General features: G+C 40.9%; 1 protein-coding gene across 1 annotated transcript in view; it reads right to left on the minus strand.

Annotated features, from left to right (window-relative positions):
* Positions 1-18,298, minus strand: part of UBE2F (ubiquitin conjugating enzyme E2 F (putative)) — a 44,959-nt gene extending 26,661 nt beyond the window's left edge. The window contains exons 1-4 of the mRNA XM_054972157.1: positions 18,130-18,298; positions 14,767-14,900; positions 11,611-11,640; positions 10,946-11,011 (exon numbers count right to left, since the gene is read on the minus strand). Of these exons, the coding sequence (XP_054828132.1) occupies positions 10,946-11,011; positions 11,611-11,640; positions 14,767-14,884 (214 nt within the window). The 5' untranslated portion in view covers positions 14,885-14,900; positions 18,130-18,298. The remainder of the gene's footprint in view (positions 1-10,945; positions 11,012-11,610; positions 11,641-14,766; positions 14,901-18,129) is intronic.
* Between the last annotated feature and the right edge of the window lie 897 nt (positions 18,299-19,195).

Below are 19,195 nucleotides of genomic sequence, written 5' to 3' on the forward strand. Positions count from 1 at the left end.
AATTTGTCAGGGAACGTCTAACAAGCTGCACAATAGCTCAGCAGTGTTTTTGTCTCCTTCCTGTTTGCAGGCATTATGAAGCTGGACCCTAGCCAGAAGCATAAGCCAAAGTGCTCTTAGCCCATGGGCTTGCAGTCTGTGCTTTTGGATGAACCAGCTATGGGATCAGCCCAAGACATCATTTGTTGTTTTGTTTATTTATTTATACTGTACTTTTTTTTTACTGTTGTAATCTGCTGCAGGTTCCTACAAGGAGAAAAGTAGAATAGAAATGTTTAAACAAAGTACAGCTAGGTCACAATGCAGAAGTGCGCTTGAAAAGGGTCTGACATATTACCACAATATTAGATCAACTGCATTGGTTACCAATTTGCTTCTGGGTCCAAGTCAAGGTCCTGGTTTGACCTGGTACCCATTTAGTTGCAGGATCGTCTCTTCCCAAATGAGCCCAGGCAAATCCTACGGATTTCTCATTAAGATTTGTTTCTGATTCTCCAAGAGAAGTGAAGACAGCCTGACCCTGAGCAAGAATAGTTTTTGTGGCAACCGTATGCCTTTGGAATGGGCTGGCCAGTGATGGCTGTGGCAGGCCAAATATTGGTTTCATACTTTAAAAAATAAAATTAAAAAGCACTAACAATTTTTTTTTACTCTTTTTGTCTACTGGGTAAGAAATGACTAAGGACATCTATATATCACTCAAGATCGTCTCATAGAGCTTTTATTACATGAAAGGAAAAGATACTGGATTATTCTTTTAGTAGTCATTGTATATAGAATTTTATGCTTGGAAACCATTTTGAGCCCTTTAGGAAAAGCAGTATAGAAATAAGTGGAAGTGTAAGAACATATTTTCTGGGAGAAGAAATACACAACCAAGATTGATGATGGCGAGGGAAAAGTGCCAAAAGTTAATCTGTTCGTGAGTACTTTAATTTTTGTTATACTTCACATCTACGTGCTTTTACTTAACTGATCTGATCATATGCATAAGGTTAAATTTGTTTAGACAGACTTGTACAGATGTGTGTAACTTTAATGGGCTTTAAGAGATTTTTTAAAATCCAAACTCTGCACAGGCGCAAATATATTTTAAAATGTATATAAAATCAATTCATTTAGCGGTAACAAATAGCCTGCTAACTAATGCTGCATTCCTGTATACTGCGTTTGCTTAAATATCACTTACTTCAATTGGCTGTACAAATTATAAGTAAAAATTGACTGCAGAATTTGCACATAAAAACTATACAGAATTAGGCCTGCAAAACTATATTAATTGGCACATTAGTGGAATTTAAAAGTAGGAATGCTTTTATTTTCTGGAAGCAAAGGTGCAAGTACACTTAAAACTAAAGGGAGACAGAGACTGATTCCGCACACGTTGGATAATGCACTTCCAATCCTCTTTAGAGATCATTTGGAATTGAATTTTCCGTGCGTGAAACAAAAAATCCACTTCCAAACGATTGCTAAAGTGCATTGAAAGTGCATTATCCAACGTGTGCGGAATCAGCCAGTTGTTGCAAACTTGTATTGTCGAAGGCTTTCACGGCCGGAGAACGATGGTTGTTGGGGGTTTTCCGGGCTGTATTGCCGTGGTCTTGGCATTGTAGTTCCTGACGTTTCGCCAGCAGCTGTGGCTGGCATCTTCAGAGGTGTACACCTCTGAAGATGCCAGCCACAGCTGCTGGCGAAACGTCAGGAACTACAATGCCAAGACCACGGCAATACAGCCCGGAAAACCCCCAACAACCATGTTGCAAACTTCTCCACCCTATGCTAACTGAGCACATATCACACATTCGGAAAAAAAATATCTTCAGTGTTTCCCCAAAGCACTCTGTTTTTCTGGAGCCACTCACAACTCTCTCAATCTCACCCAGATCATTCAATTTTTGTAAGGATAAAATGAAAGAGGAGAGAGGGATGTTGTAAGTCACTTTGGGTCTCCAGTGGGGAGAAAAGTACGATATAAGCAAGTTTAAAAACAAATTACACAAAAATGGTGAACCACAAGGGTGTAAACAACAGTATTTATTTAGAAATATTGTCCCCAAGAGAACCTGCTCAAGGTAGCTTACAAAAAAAATTTTTTTAAGTCAAAAATTCTTGCATTTTTGGCTGCTGCATTTTGGGCAATTTTCAAAGGCAACCCCCACATAAAGCACATAATAGTTTAACTCAGATGTAATTAGAACATGGATCACTGTGGCCAGATCACACTTTTTGAGGACTAAAGGTTGCTGGCATACCAGCCATAGCCATTAAAAGGTCATGGAGGAGACCTGAGCCTCCAACCATAGGCCAGGATCCCGCAGAACCTCCAAGCCACAAACCTCCTTCCTCAGGGGGAGTATAATCCCCTCCAAGACAAGGTAGTCCTTGAGCAGCATTATGACTGACCAACAGCCACTCAGTTTTGCCAGGCCCAAGCTTCAGTTTACTGGCCCTTATCCAGGCAACTGAGCGTCATCTGTATACTGGTGGCACCTCATTTCATGACCTCTCCCAGCAGTTTCAGGTGGATGATAAACAGCATGGGGGACAAGATGGATCCCGGCTGCAGCCCACAGCATAAATACCACCGGTTGGACAGCAGTGCTCCAGCACCACCTTCTGGAGGTTGTGGGTTAAAATAAGAGCAGAACCACTGAGGCACAGCCCCCTACTGTCAACCCAGCCATTACTACCAGAGCAGATACTACAACACCCTTTCACCCATGTTCAGCAGCATCCACTGTGAGCTTTCTTCCACTTATGGCCCCATCTGCCCCGTTGCTTCTTTGTCCTAAGCTCCCACAGTGACACTCCATGCTCCACAGGAGAAGCACATGCTCCAGAGCCACAGGATCAGCTGCATGGGTGACCTCTACAGGCCAACTACAGATGTAACAGGAGCACAAACTATCCTGACTGGAAATTCAAAAGACGAGGCCTGATCGTGAGACTGAAATGCCTAGTGGATGACCTGTGGCAGGAAATGGACAAGGGAGAACGCAACCCTGTTAATTCTCCAGGGCCTCTTGGCGGCTTTTGATACCATTGATCATGGTATCCTTCTGGGCTGCCTTTTGGGGTTGGGACTGGAGGCGCTGTTCTGTGGTGGTTTAGGTCCTACCTCAATAGTAGATTTCAAAGTATAGGCCTGTAGGGTTGCTGCTTCCCTCTTTGCCTCTGGTCTATGGTGTCTGTCACAAGCTCCTTTCTTTCTCAATTAGATTTTGCCTTTAACCCTTCTCTTACACCCTCTGGGTAGATTGCTGCCACCAGGAATTATAATCCAAAATAATTTAAATTTCCCCTTTAATAACGTGCTCAAGCGTCAGGCTCCTTCATGGGACTATGTGGCCCTGAGGAAAGGAATGGGATATAGGAATAACAGATACGCTGGGATGAAAAAAACAAACTTTTATTTTTATAAGTGTATCAGTTTCATACTGTTAATTAAGTTCGATGGCTTCAAAAATAGTTATCAGCTATTAAAGTTTCTCTTCATAGGCTCAGTCACACAGATATACACAAACTTTCTTTCTCAGGCTCACATACAGTTTGCCTGCTTCAGATATCAATTTCTCATTCAAATACACAGAAGACTTTCACTCTCAGGTGCACACACAGTTTGCCTGCTTTAGACAGAATATTCTCTCACAGACACACTCAGTTCAGGCTTCCACACAGCTTGCCTAACAGAACTAGAAAACTATTTGTCAGCAATATGCAGATGACACCGAGGGCCAAGCTACAAGTGACCAATGACACAGGTTGGACACTTGTCAGCTTCCCTCAAGTTTTGATGGGAAATGTAGGCAGCTGGGCGGAATGTTGGACAAGTGACAGTTGAAAAGTCCATTGGACAGCAGTCAGAGAGCCAAGCTGCAAGACCAGGACGCCTACATTTCCCATCAAAACTTGAGGGAAGCAGACTTCCGGTTCGGGATTCATGGAGGTCTGAAGCAGCTCCACTTGCGGAGCTGACCGGACTGCCGTTTTTAAGCGGCCGGCGGGGGAAATATAGCCCGCGGCCGACTGCTCTCAGGCGGAGAGCAGGCAAAGAACGCTCAAGACCCTAGGGTGTGTTTGATCTCGGACGAGGGGGGGCTCTACGCAACGGGTCCCCTCCCGATCCTTGAGGTCCCACCCTGCGACAGGTCGGCTACAATCTCTGCGGCAGTTCTGGGGCCAACCTGGTTGGCATAAGACCTACATACCCAAGCCTCGATTTGGGGAAGAAGTGGAGAGGAGAAATTAAAATCGAAACAGCGACTACAACCCAAGAAAAGTGAATGAGAAGGTAAAGATCACTATCTTCTGATACGGGACAGATTGTTAAAAGTAAAGAAGAATAAAAGTAGATTTTCAAACTGCAACAGGCTAATAACAAGGAGGGGAAGACTCGGCAAGAGTTGTATTAGAAAAGAGACTAAGTTTAAAGAAGTTATTAAAGAAATTGGACTATTGTTTTGAATACTTGCGGTTATGGAGCTGTGAGAAAAAGATACCATCGCGAGACCTACTGTGGGAAGTCGGGAGACAGGAAGTACGTAATAACAATAGAGTTGCTGGAGAGAAGCGGCCCTTGCCGGAGGGCAGGAAGAAGGGAATCGCCATCTTTGAAAGGGGAAGGGTCGCGGCTTCAGCGGAAGAGGAAGCAAGCCATTTTGGATTACAAAAATCATAGAGGAACCATAGAGAAAAGACGCCCGACATTTTGGACTCTTTAAAAATTAGTTTTTGCAAGAAGACCGGGATATTTGACTAAAAAAGACATTAAATTTTACGCCACGGAGTTAAGGAAGAGAGCGGACTCGTGGGAGCGAGCTAAAGCAAGCCCCACGATGTCGAAAAAAGAGTGGCAATCGGCAATAGAAAACCTGGATAAAAAACTTTTAGAAGTGATTAAAGAACTTAAAGACACGAAATTGGAGCTGATTAAAGAGGTTAAACAGACAGTAAAATCGGAGCTGTCAGAAGTGAAGAAAGGTATGGAAACAATACAAAATGAATTACAAGGAACGCAGCAGAGAGTTAAAGCAGTAGAAGGCGCGATGGAGAATTTAGCAGACACGCAACAAACAGAGACGAGACTGATGAGGGGAAGAATGGCGGTTGCGGAAAGTAAGCACATGGAGAAGCAGCTGAGGTTTCGCGGCTTGCCGGAAGTGGAAGGAAAGACAGCGCAAGAACAGATGACTGAGGTGTTAGCTGAATACCTGGGGAAGGAGGAGGAGGAAGTTGTGGCTATCCTAGATGTGGTATATCGTGTAAACTCGAGAATTGCAACCCAGAGGAAATTACCAAGAGACGTGATTGTGCAGTTTACGACTCGAAATATGAAAGAGAAGATTGTGACTAAACAGTTTCAAGATCCATTGGAGATTGATGGCAAGACGATTATTATAATGAAGGAACTACCCAGATCAGTGTTACTAGATCGGAAAAAATATAAAGTGCTAATTCAGATTTTGAAGGACATGAAAATCAGGTACAGATGGGAACTACCAGAAGGTGTGTCCTTCGAATTTGGAGGGGCCAAAAAGCGGATTAGATCTGAGCGGGAGATGGAGAGATTTTTAAGGGACTATGAAAAGGACTTACCAGCAATAAGACCATGAATATGGAGTGTAAAGTCCTATCTTGGAATGTAAATGGACTAAATTCACCGAACAAGAGAAAAAGTATTTTCCACTGGCTATTAAAACAAAAATGTGATATTGTGTGTTTACAAGAGACCCATATTCGAAAGCAGGATGTAAAATATCTAAAATTGGAAAAATTGGGCAATGAATTTGCAGCGGCCTCTAATAAGAAAAAAAGAGGAGTGGTGTTGTATATAAAAGAGGAGCTACAGCCAAAATTTGTAATGAAGGATGTGGAAGCTAGATTTATAGTAGTGGAATGTACGTGGAATTTAAAGAGAGTATTGGTAGTCGGACTTTATGCACCTAATGGGGCAAAAGAAAGCTTCTTTGAGGATTTGAGGAAGCAATTAGATGACCTTTCATATGACCAGATAATTCTTGCTGGAGACTTCAATGGAATGACAAACTTGGAATTAGATAAAAAGACATCAACGGCACAAAAGAAAAGAGGACTATTACCAAAGCTCTTTTTTGAGCTGATACAACAGGAGACTTTAGAAGATGTATGGAGAAGAGAAAATCCAAAAAGCAGACAATTTACTTTTTATTCTGCAAGGCATTCTACACTATCGAGAATTGATATGATCTGGGCCTCAAAGGACTTAGCGTTATGGACTAAGGAGGTAGAAATAATGCCGATGGTAGGCTCAGATCACAATCCAATCATGTGGAAATTAGGGAGAAGGAGAAAAAGGAAAGCATGGAGAATAAATGAGGACTTGTTACAGGAAGGAGAGAATATGGAGATGCTGAGAAGAGAGACAAAGTTCTTCATACAATACAACTTGAACAAAGAAGTACCAACTAATAAAGTTTGGGATACTTACAAGGCGGTAATAAGGGGCATACTAATGGACTTAAATGGTAGAGCCAGGAAAAAGAAAGAAGAGAAGAGACAAGAGATCGAGGAGAAAATAAAAGCCAAAGAAATACAGTTAAAAAAGAGACCAGGGAAAAAGAAACTATATCAGGATATCAAAATACTTCAAGAACAGCTGACAGCAATGAATAATAAAGAATTGGAGTGGAACCTTAAAAGACTCAATCAGAAAATGTTTGAAGGTGTAAATAAACCTGGGAAGTATTTGGCATGGCAATTGAAAAAGAGAAGGGAAAGGAAAATAATAAATAAAATCTGTGAAGATAATAAAACGTATTTGGAACAGACTACCATTAGTAGAGCCTTTTACAAATTTTACGCTAAGTTGTATAACAAGAAAGAGGTAAACAAAGAATCAATAGCGACATATTTGGAGAAAGTGAAACTCCCAGTAATTTCGGAAGCTTGGAGAAATAGACTGAACAATGAAGTAACGGATGAGGAATTAAGCAAGGCAATACAATCTGCAAATCTGGGAAAGGCGCCAGGGCCAGACGGACTTACAGCTAAATTTTATAAGGTAATGGCCAACGAACTGGCACCATTCCTAAAAGAGGTGATCAATGGAGTTTTAAAGGATCAACGGATTCCAGATACCTGGAATGAAGCGAATATATCATTGATCCCCAAAGAGGGCCAAGACTTGACTAATGTGAAAAACTACAGACCTATATCGTTACTTAACAATGACTACAAAATTTTTGCGAAGATACTGGCGGAGAGACTGAAGGGGTGGCTTTCGGAAGTTATTGAGGAGGAACAAGCAGGCTTTTTGCCAGACAGACAAATTAGAGACAATTTAAGGACAGTGATCAATGCTATTGAATATTATGATAAGCGTTGTGATAAAGAGGTTGGTTTCTTCTTTGTTGATGCTGAAAAAGCGTTTGACAATTTAAACTGGGACTTTATGTTTGCCACCATGGAAAAGCTACAAATGGGAGAAAGATTCATTAGAGCAATTAAGGAAATTTACAGAGACCAGAATGCAGCAATTGTGGTGAATGATGAGGTTACTAAGAAATTGATAATAAGCAAAGGAACAAGACAAGGTTGCCCGTTGTCTCCGCTGTTGTTCATTTTGGTATTAGAGATCCTGATGATACAAATACGACAAGATGAAGAAATTAGTGGAATAAAAATAAAGGACTATTCTTATAAGGTCAGAGCATTTGCGGACGATATAATATTAATTGTAGAGGACCCAATGGAGAACATGCCAAAAGAGATAGATAAGATCAAGGAGTTTGGAGATTTGGCAGGTTTTTTTATTAACAAAAAGAAGTCAAAGATATTATGCAAAAACATGACTAAGCAAAAACAACAATTGCTAATGGAAATAACGGATTGTGAAGTAACAAGTAAGGTGAAATACTTGGGAATTGAACTGACTGCAAAGAACATAGACTTATTTAAAAATAACTATGAAAAATTATGGACTCAGATAGAGCGAGATCTGATTAAATGGAATAGATTGAACTTGTCATGGTTGGGAAGGATTGCAGCAGTTAAGATGAATGTGTTACCAAGAGTAATGTTTTTGCTACAGACAATACCAATCATCAGGGACACCAAGCAGTTTGAAAAATGGCAGAGGAAAATATCAGACTTTGTTTGGGCAGGCAAGAAGCCTCGAGTGAAAATGAAAGTCTTACAAGATGCAAAAGAAAGAGGCGGAATGCAACTGCCCAACCTAAGACTTTATCATGATGCAATCTGCCTAGTGTGGCTGAAAGACTGGATGATGCTGAAAAATAAGAAACTATTGGCCCTAGAGGGATATAAAAAGATATTTGGATGGCACGCATACCTATGGCATGACAAAGTAAAAGCGAACTCGATGTTCCTGCACCATTATATACGGAGAAGTCTATATGCAACTTGGAAGAAATACAGAGCCTATCTACAAGAAGGAATCCCCTTGTGGGTGGTTCCATATGAGGTGATAGATCCGAGAGCTGTCGATACTGAGCAACAATGTTTAACTTACAAGGAGATAACCCGAATAGAATCAGCTAAACTTAAAATAAAGACTCAGGAAGAGCTATCACCTAATTACGACTGGTTTCAGTATAGACAGATCAAAGATCTCTATAACTCGGACTCTGTAAAGGGAGGTATACGAACAGAGAATTCGGAACTAGAGCAGACGCTTTTAAAAGATGACAAGAAGGGAATATCTAAGGTATACCAAGTATTGTTGAAATGGTATACTGAAGATGAAACAGTTAAAGTACAAATGGTGAAGTGGGCCATAAATTTTAACAAAGAAATAACAATGGAGGCATGGGAATACTTGTGGAAGACCACAATGAAGATTACGACGTGCACTAGTATCAAAGAGAACATTTACAAAATGATTTACCGTTGGTACATGACACCAAAGAAGATTGCGCTAGGGAATTTGAATGCTTCTAACAAATGCTGGAAATGTAAAAAACATGAGGGTTCCCTCTATCATATGTGGTGGACGTGTGAGGTAGCTAGGCAGTACTGGGGGGAAATAATAAGAGTAATAAGTGAGATTTTACAATTTCAAATTAATAAGAACCCAGAACTCCTGCTACTAAACTTGGGAATGGAGGGCATTCCAGCTCATCACAGGACATTGTTATTTTATATGACAGCAGCAGCTAGACTTTTGTATGCGCAAAAATGGAAAGTACAAGAAGTGCCAACTATTGAAGACTGGATCTACAAATTGCTGTATATGGCAGAAATGGACAAAATGACAAGAAAACTGAGAAACCTTGACCCAGGACAGTCTAACACAGACTGGGAGAAGCTGAAACAATATCTGGTGAAGAAATGGGAGGTGGGAGGAGAACTGTGGCAGTTTGAGAACTATTGAAGTACAATAAAATGCAGAGGGGGGTGACTTTACCGGGGGGGAGAAGAGGTAAACGTGAATCTCTAAGCAGTTATGTTATTAGATTGATATATATAGAATAACAAATAGAATATTGATAGAAAATAACTAACCATAAGGGTTAACTATAAGGACTGACTAACTAATAATATTTTCTTTCTGGTAAGATTTGTATAATGTACCAAACTGAATATGTTTATCTGAAGATATATATGAGTCAAATTGATTGACATCATATGATGACAGTTATATATATAGATTTACTATTGAAGGGGAATAGAAATACCAATGTAATCAAATATAACTAAAACAGAAAGAAGAAGATAGAATGAGTAACACATAGAGTATAAGTCAAATTGCTTGATTTATATGAATGTATGGTTTATATGGTTTATGATCTATAGAAATATTTGAAATTGGAATTATGAAAAATGGGATAAATTGTCTATCCAATATGGAGATAAGGACTCATAGTTAGGGTACAGAGTATTAAAAATAGTTAAAGAAGTATTGCTTAGAATAAAGGGAGAATATACATTTGTTAGATAGAGGAATTTAAAAGGAGTAAGGGAAAAGGGACAAAGGGTTGGAAAACTGTTGGAAGTCAACAAAAAGGGGGGGAAAGGGAGGGGGTTAGAAACTGGAAAATGGGAGAATTGATTGTAATGTGAAAATAATTGATCCTAACCCAATAAAAATTTTTCAAAAAAAAAAAAAAACTTGAGGGAAGCAGATAAGTGTCCAACCTGTGTCATTCGTCACTTGTAGCTTGGCCATCAGGCTATATTATGCTTCCAGCAGATCCCAGGGAAGATGCAGAAACCATGAACTGAATACAGTTTTGAGATGGATGAAAACTAACAAACTAAAACTTAATCTCCCCAAAACAGACGTACTACTCAGGGGAGTTGACCTAGGAACGGGGATATCTCCTGTTCTAGATAGGGGTTACACCCCCCCAAAGGAGCAGGTTCATAACATGGGGGTGCTGCTGGGCACAGGCCTCTGGCTGGATAAACAGGTAGCAGTGGTGGCCAGGAATGCCTTTCATCGGCTTTGACTTTTGGCTGGAAAGGTGACAGAAAAGTGTTTTAAATAACTAAAGTACATAAAAATGCTCTTCAAGTGGTATGTCTCTTACCAAGTAACAGAAAGGGAGACATCCTCACACTCCAAAAGTAATTTCCAGAACAAAATTGTAAATAATTATCCCTCTTGATGAAGAGCATTTCTGGCTTAGGCTCCAGCAAAATAAACCATCCACCAGATCATCAAAGGTTTTGCAGTTTCTTTCTTTCTTTTGTTGTTCTTTGGTGCAGATTAATTTTTGGACTATGCAGCTTTAATGGTCCAACTCTAGTTATAAGCAAGTTTGGCTATAAGCCATCAAAACGCAAGTATATCATTTGACCAATTTAGCCTACATTTCTGTTCAAATGATCTTTAAGTTTCATAAATACTCTGATAAAGTCAATTCTGAAAGCATGCACACTCTGTACTCAGGGTCACACAAGGTTTACATGATAGTTTCAAGGCCTCTTTTTAAAATGTTACCTGGGCTTACAGTTAGACGAAAGTGATGCAGTTTATTCGGGTCAGGAAAGCTCACTTTACATGTACCTGAAAATAAACACAAACATCGGACACAAGCTTGAAGTTTATGCTTGTGGAAAGAATGCTATAGTACTGTCAAAAGTCCCACTTTCAGTCAAATTGACCGTTTCATTTGCGGGTTTCCCTTTCTCCCAATTCTCCTATACAATTCATTATGGTAGTATGTGAGTAATCGATACTACAATAATAATATTATACACTGCTTATATGTTAATGAGTATAAACTTAAAAAGGAAAACACAGGACATGCACTTAGTGCAAACTTTACATTTTTGGATATGAAGGCACCGTTCAGTGACAACGCGCAATTACCCACCAACACCACACTGATAACTACAGGAGAAGTTTAACAATATGCTGAAATCTCCCCCATTAAAATCACCAGGATTTCAAAGGGACCCTTTTCTGGAAATATACTAAATGCAATATTCCTTCAAACCATATAGGACTAGATAGATTTACTTTGCTTGTCCCTTCATGGAAAAAATGCTGGTTCTATGGAAAAATCTAAGCAGCATTTCTCAGCTATATGAAACAACTTGACAAAAATTTGGAAAACCAGTTTTCATTATACTGCACAAAAACTTACTAATTACTATACTTACAAGGTAAATTTACTTCAAGTTCTGCAACTTCTGTTAAAAAAAGAAATAGAGAATATTAATATTGTCTTTGTATTTCATATAAACGTATATGCATTTCATTTAAGAGAAAACAGTGTAATGCCTTCTACAGAGGAGCGTCCTCAAGAACTGAAAATGCAAATGCCTACATGTATTGTTGACTGCAAAGTGATGGGTAATTCTCTCACTCCATAATAAGAAATGGTACATTTTTTCTTTCTTTACTGCTAAATACTGCACTATACTTCTGCCCACTGATCAGCCTTGACATATGATAGAAAACATTCTGCATCTTTGCAAATCCTTAAGTTTTACCACTCCTCTTGAAAAATTATCGCCCAGTCTCTAATCTGCCATTTCTGAGCAAAGTGATTTAGAGAGCAATAGTTGACCAACTCCAGGCCTTCTTAGATAACTCTGACGCTCTGGACCCTTTTCAATCTAGTTTTAGGCTGGGCTATGGGTTGGAGACGGCTCTCGTGGCTTTAGTTGACGACCTCTGTAATTATGCATCTTTGTTGTTCCTCCTGGATCTATCTGCAGACTTTGATCAAGTACACCATGCCATCCTGTTGATGTATTTGGAGGTAGAAGAGGGAATCAGGATGTGCCCTGGACTAATTTAAAGCTTTCCTCATGGAATGGACTCCAAGGGTTGCTGTTGGAAACCACCTATCTTCAGTCTGGGAATTTTGCGAGCTTCCACAGGGCACAATCTTATCCCACATGTTATTCAGCTTCTATATAAAGCCTCTAGGAGAAATCGTTTGTAGCTGTGGAATTAGATGTCATCAATATGCAGATGATACCCAGCTCTATATCTTGCTATCCAAATAATCCCCTGGTGATGCAGCAGAGGTACTGAGGCGCTGCTTGACAGCTGCAGACAAATGGCTGAAAGCAAACAGATTGAAACTGAACCCAGACAAGATGGAAATTAGGCAAATTAGGACACTGAAAAAGCAGAGAACTTGCATCGCTTCCTGAACGCCTGCAGGTTAGTACTAAGTTGGGTGATGCTATGAAGAGGGTTCCACAGAAGTGCAGCCACTTGTGAAAAGGTCCAGCAACACAGCCAGCAATTCTAACCGGGGGAGAAAAGCTCCCTTTCACAGATCTTTTCCTAGTTAATCTTAACAGATAAACTGTGTATGCAAAAGCAGGCCCAAGGCTATTAAAATCAATACTGAAGGCCTATAAATATTGATTTGATCACCGGTCTATACTGTTAAAGTGCTATATTGTTCAAGTGATAGATTTCATACTGCAATGCCCAAATGAACGTTAAAAAGCAGACCTGAAACAGTAATACAGATAACTGGAAGGGGAAAACAGAATGTCTTCTTTGATGTAGCATTTCAGTTCTAAGAAACATAAACAGAAAGCATGTAGGATAACTCTTTCTGGATTGAAAAAAATGCCACCTCCCCTTGCTAATACTAAACAAATGAGTAACAAATGTCCAGTTAAATATTCAGATCATCCTTTTAAATGCAGAGTTCATTGTTAATACACATTTTTATATTTGGTTCTCGTTATCCCTTGATTTCAGTGTCTGTTTATCCGATGCCCCGTTTAAAATAGCGTATAGCTCTTTATCTTTACAGACAGAAAACAAGGTAATACATAGAAACACGCAAGACCCCATTCTCTTTACTCTGAGTATGGGGCTGAGGGGTGGAGCACGTAAAACTAAAAGTTTAAAAAAATCTGCTAGCCACCACGTTCTTTACGTGGTGGCAACCAGGTAATTGTGGTGGATATGGGATTTTTTTTTAACTTGGCATGTTTTTTACTCCAAGCACATGTAATGTTAACATGCCAAGGAAAAGTACAGGCCGACACCCTTTCATCAGCTACAAGCTTTCTAAATACAAGAAGTTTTAAGCAGAGGAGGGAAGGGATGAGAGAAGTATTCAAGGTTTTAGTCACTCAGTATATGCACAGTCAAGACTTTTATGTAAGATCATCTACAGCACTGAAAAATGACAATTCCTGCAAACTTATGCAACGTATTTCAACCTTGCATTGAGAAGCATACCACAAAATCCAAAAGAGAAAATATTTCATAGGGATGAGAGAAGTATTCAAGTATGCATCCCCACATTTGCAATCTGAAATAAAATCATTCAAGAAAGGTTGCATTTGAACGGACTATAAAATGCAGAATTTGGACATCAGTCATTCACAACCAAAGAGTTAACTGAGGAGAGCTATAACAGAGAAAGACATTTAAGTAAGACTTGCTCGTTGTTAATTTTTTTTCTTTAACAGTATATAATCTATAGCTAGTGTATACACAAATATCCTTTAAATAAACTCCAGTTGGCACAGAATACCACAGCTTAGTTACTATCAGGAGTTAGGCAGTATATGCACATTACATTCATTATGCGGTCATACCACTGGTTACCTATCTGGTTTAATTTAAGGTACTGACTACGGCCTTATGGCTGCCTCCCCTCCTATGCTCTGCCATTACAGCTTTGCTCACCTGAACGAGTCCTCCTGCAGGTGCCACCCTGCAAATGGGCAAGATCAACAACTACACGTACAGGTGTATTCTCTGTTGTGGCCCCCACTTTATGAAATGGCCTGCCAGGGGAGGTCAGGAAGGCTCCCACGTTTCTGTCATTTCACCAACTATGTAAAACTGAATTGTTCAGGAATGTATTTTTCTTAAAGTATTAGGGCTATGTTATAATGAAATGGTTTAGAATGCGCTTTGGGAATTGGACTGGGGACTATACTACTGTGTCTAGTATATACTATCTGTTTGTTTTATGTATTATCCTGCTGTCTTTGCATCTTTTTTTTTACTAATGTGATTCTATTTTCTGCATTGGTTAACTCAGCACATTTTGGGTTTGTTTCAGCTTTCTGGAATCCTAGTCCTATTACACTGCTTATCAGGTCTCATTTTATTGAGTTGTCTAACCTACCTTAAGTCTCAGTGAGGAAGGTGGATTATAAGTAACACAAATAAATAAATAAATAACAATGGTGTGAGAAGAGGAGGGATAGCTTCCCTTGCTCAACTGAGGGAGAAGTGTTGACTTCTCTGTGTTAATTTGAACAATACAGTAATTGAATTCGTTGATGATGCAACAATGATATTTTCATTCAAAACAGAATTACCTTTAATGAGCAGTTTATCTCTAACCGACACTCTCCGGGTTGAATCAGAAGCTGAGTTGGACGCTCGGGGCCCCTTGACACCATCATCTCGTTTTAGTTTGCTTGCCAGAGTTAGCATTACTGCTATCTGCAGTCTACAACACAGAGGTCAAAATAAAAGTATTCTAGTTTTCATTCATCTTTTCTTCCAAATGTAACATTCACTGAATGTACAGCTGTAGGCTCACCTCCATGAAGCTCTCTCATGCCAAATGATAAGCTCAGTGCTATCCTAAACCAAATTATGCCCTTCTAAGTCCACTGATTTCAATGGGTTTAGAAAGGGGCAGCTCTGCTTAGGATGTCACGGTTAGACCACCCAAGATCCTTTCATCTAAAGATGTCAGAGACAGAACTTGGGGATCTTATAGGAAAGCATCTCCCCATTATTAATCATTTGTTTCAAATATTTATTTCCCACTCTAATAATGGAATCCTAAGCAGAGTTATATCCTTGTAACACCGATGAATTCATTTCTTAGGATGGCACTAAGCAAAAATCAGCAAATTTATCCCCCAATTTTTTTTAAAAAATTCAGAAACAAAGAAAACAGATTAAAAAACAGCAATTAACCAAGCAACATACACAATCACAAAGAACTGAACAGCAGCAAATAAGAGAGTTAAGATATTATTTCCCATGTCAGAGGGTGGTCAATAAAAATATCACAGAGGCCACTGTGTTGTGTTTCCATAGTCTCTTCAACACAGGCTGCTGGCATCTGTGCTATGGGATGAAGAAACTAGAAAGCACAGCTCATGGCAACAGGAAGTCAAGTGGGCAAGTAATTTGTCCAGTCTTTCAGGTTCCTTTGTCTTTGGAAAACGTGGAGACTGGAGAGAACTTCGCTTATCGAAAATAAAAGTGACTGGTTTGTAGTTGTTTTATTTTTATGCAGCTCAGTTTCAAACATGGGGGTTGTTGGCATGGGCAAGACGTACCACTATTAAGAGAGTTAGTTAAGGTGTTATTTCCAGTGTCAGAGGGAGGTCAATAAAAATATCACAAAGGCCATTGCTTTGTGTTTTCACCGTCTTTTCAACACAGGCTGCTGGCATCTGTACTATGAAGAAATGAGAAAGCACAGAGCATGGCAACAAGAAGTCTCCAATGAAACCTACATGCTAATCCAATACCAAGGCCCCTGCAGTTGCCACTGATTAGTTTTCTTGTTTCAGTTCCAGCTGGTGGTGGCTCACCTTTAAAGCCATTCGTGACCTGGTTCCCACAGATCGGAAGAACAGCCTCTCCCTCTATGTTGCCATGCCACAGGGAATACTTTGCTAGTGGGCCATAAGGTATCTTCCAATTGGTTTTAATAAGGTTACAATGTATCTTATAGCTGTTTTATTTTAGTTTATATTTTATACTTTATTTTCTAGAAATTACAATACAATGTTGGTTGTTGTGGATTTTCCGGGCCGTATAGCCATGGTCTTGGCATTGTAGTTCCTGATGTTTCGCCAGCAGCTGTGGCTGGCATCTTCAGAGGTGTAGCACCAAAAGACAGAGATCTCTCAGTGTCACAGCGTGGAAGATGTTGGCAGGTAATTTATATCTACTCAGGAAGGTGGGTTTGGGCTGAGTCATCCTGTAAGAGTTTCCCAGGGTGTGGAATGCTAATGGAGGGAGGCTTCACTGTATCCCAAGGAGGTTCTTTTGCATATGGATTGGTGCTTGATATGCTAATCTTCTCTGCAGGGCTATTGTAGGGTATACAGTCTTTTGTTAGCCTGGTGTTTTTCAGGACTGGAAACCATGCACTATTCATTCTTAAAGTCTCTTCTTTCCAGTTGAAATTGTGCTTATGCTTATGAATTTCCCTCTGCAATCTGACGAAAATCCACAACAACCAACGTTCTCCGGCCTTGAAAGCCTTCGACAATACATAATACAATGGTTATCTGGAGTATTCCATGGCGCCAGACCCCAATTTTTGAGCCATTTTGCAGTGGATTCAAATAGCTGGCTTGTCTTGGCTGGCCTTATCCAAAAAGAAGCTTTGGATGGGGCATAACCATACAGCACATCTTCAGATTCCAGGGATGCAAAAGCTGGAGCAGCACAAAGCTCATATTTGGCGCAGAACTGTTTAAACAGCATTAATATTTATAGCTGGTTTGGAGAATAAGGAATCGGGAATTACAAACAGAAAACTGGGAACCCACTTGGGCAAGGCAATTTCAGTCTACCTGCAAGATATTTAAAATACATGCCAGTATTATCTAATAGGCATAGGCTCTGATGTCTTGTGTAAATTAAAGAAAGAAATGCACTTAAGCATTGAGCAAAAACTCCCATAACTTCTCTTCTCTGAGAAAAGAGGGAAATTTAGAACACCATTTGGGATCCATCACTGCATTTCCATGGGCAGAGTGTAACTTGTCTTCCCCCTTCCCCTGCAGCCCAAAATGTTGGTTCCTGGGCAGGGACACAATCTCAGGGGGCATTTGGCATTCCAATGGGAAAGGGGTGGCAAGAAAGCTGAAGTCTACAAGCAGAATTTTTTTCTGCCCATGGACACACTCTGATGGATCCAAGCCACTCAAGTGAAAAAAGGGCAGCACAGAGGCACAAACGTGGTCATCTATAAAATCATGCACAGAATGGAGGAAGCATTTTTTTCTCCAGCTAGTGCTTGGGGTCATATAATAGACCGCCTATGGAAACAGCAGATACTGCACACAATGCACAACTAACTAATAGTTAGCTGTGCTGTTTTTTTGGGTGGTGGTGGTGGAGGAAGGGATTAGACTTTACCTCCACAAATTACCGGCTATCAAGGGAGAACTTCCAGGTTCCAAGGTAATATATCTCCAATGTAGTGAACTGTTTTGTTTTTTAATATCATGTCCTAGGTGCAAGTTACCAGGAGGGTTCTTCTAGACACACAATGTTGGGCCTTTAATCTGACCCAGTAGGATTCATTTTATTTATTTATGCTATTTATAGTCCCCCTTTCTCGCCGGGACACAAGGCGGATGACACAGGGTAACTCCATTCTAACATGCTTTCTTTGGGGGGTGGCCGGGTCAAAAACCGAGCAGGAGCCCAGCAGGCACAGCCCCAGCGTGGCTAGTCCAGCCTGGCATTTCCAACACTGGCCAGCCGGGAAAGCTACAGGCAGGGCGACCGGGCCTCAACTCCCCCACCCCATTTCTTTCTAAGGTACACTGCTTCTGAACATGGAGGCTCCACTTGGCCCGAACCACAGGCAGCACTACCCTTTCCCCACCAAAGTCCCTGCCCGCTTGCAAGCGCGGCTGTCCACTGAGGGGGGGGGGCAACTTGGCGGGCTCCCGGCCACCGGCTGCGCCGCTCACCTGGCCACACAGTCAAGCCGCCGCGGCCGCCCAGTTCCGCGCTGGGACCAAGACCAGAAGCATCCCCGGTCGACTCCGGCGAGCGCCTCCTTCCCCCCTCAAAACCGGAAGGGGCCGCGACTTCCGGAAAGCGAAAACACTTTATTGAGCATCAGCACAGCTACCGAGGAAGCAGCTTGCGCAGGCGCACTGCAATATACCTTCAGACCGCCCACAATGGCCGTAGACGCAGGGGAAGGGCGAAAGGCGAGACTTCTGAATGCTCGCGAGAAATCCTATTCGCCGAAGGCAAGTTATTCTCGCCCAGCTGGGCGCCATTTTGCCTGACAGGTTAGAGTTGCCAATATCCAGGTGGTGGTTGGAGATCTCCCGGAATCACAACAGATCTCCAGACCACAGAGATTGTTTCCCCTGGAGAAAATGGCTGCTTTGGAGGGTGGACTCTGTGGCATTATACTTGCTGAGGTCTCTCCCATCCCCAAATCTCTCCCTCTCCAGGCATTTCCCAACCTGGAACTGTCAACTGCGTTCTCTTGGGATCGTTCCTGAGTAGGTTTGCCAGCCTCCAGGTAGTGGCTGGAGATCTGGAATTACAACTAGTCTCCAGGCTGCAGAGATCAGTTCACCTGGAGAAAATGGCTAATTTGGGTGGTGGACTCTATGGAATTATGCCATGCCAAGGTCCTTTTCTTCCACAAACCCAACTTTCTCCAGGTTTCACTCTCCAGATCTCCAGGAATTTCCCAACTTGGAGCTGGCAACCCTATTCCTGAGTTCAGTTTAAGCACAACGGTTAACGTGGGATATGCTGACCGAGACTGGGTCTTTAGTGGTAATAGTTATTTTTTACTTTTTTCCAGGAATTATAAACCATGTCCCAGGACCCACCCTGTTTGGGTGGAAAGGTCTCATATAAATATTTTTAAATAAAACATTTTATTTATTTACATTATTGATAGTCCACTTTTCTCACTGAGGCTCAAGGCAGATTGCACAGTGAGTAAGTACAGTCAAATTCAAAGGCATTTCAATAAACAATGTAATTGGGTATACAAATGCAAATTTG

The sequence above is a fragment of the Eublepharis macularius genome, chromosome 2 (assembly GCF_028583425.1).
Source record: "Eublepharis macularius isolate TG4126 chromosome 2, MPM_Emac_v1.0, whole genome shotgun sequence".
NCBI classification, from domain to species: domain Eukaryota; kingdom Metazoa; phylum Chordata; class Lepidosauria; order Squamata; family Eublepharidae; genus Eublepharis; species Eublepharis macularius.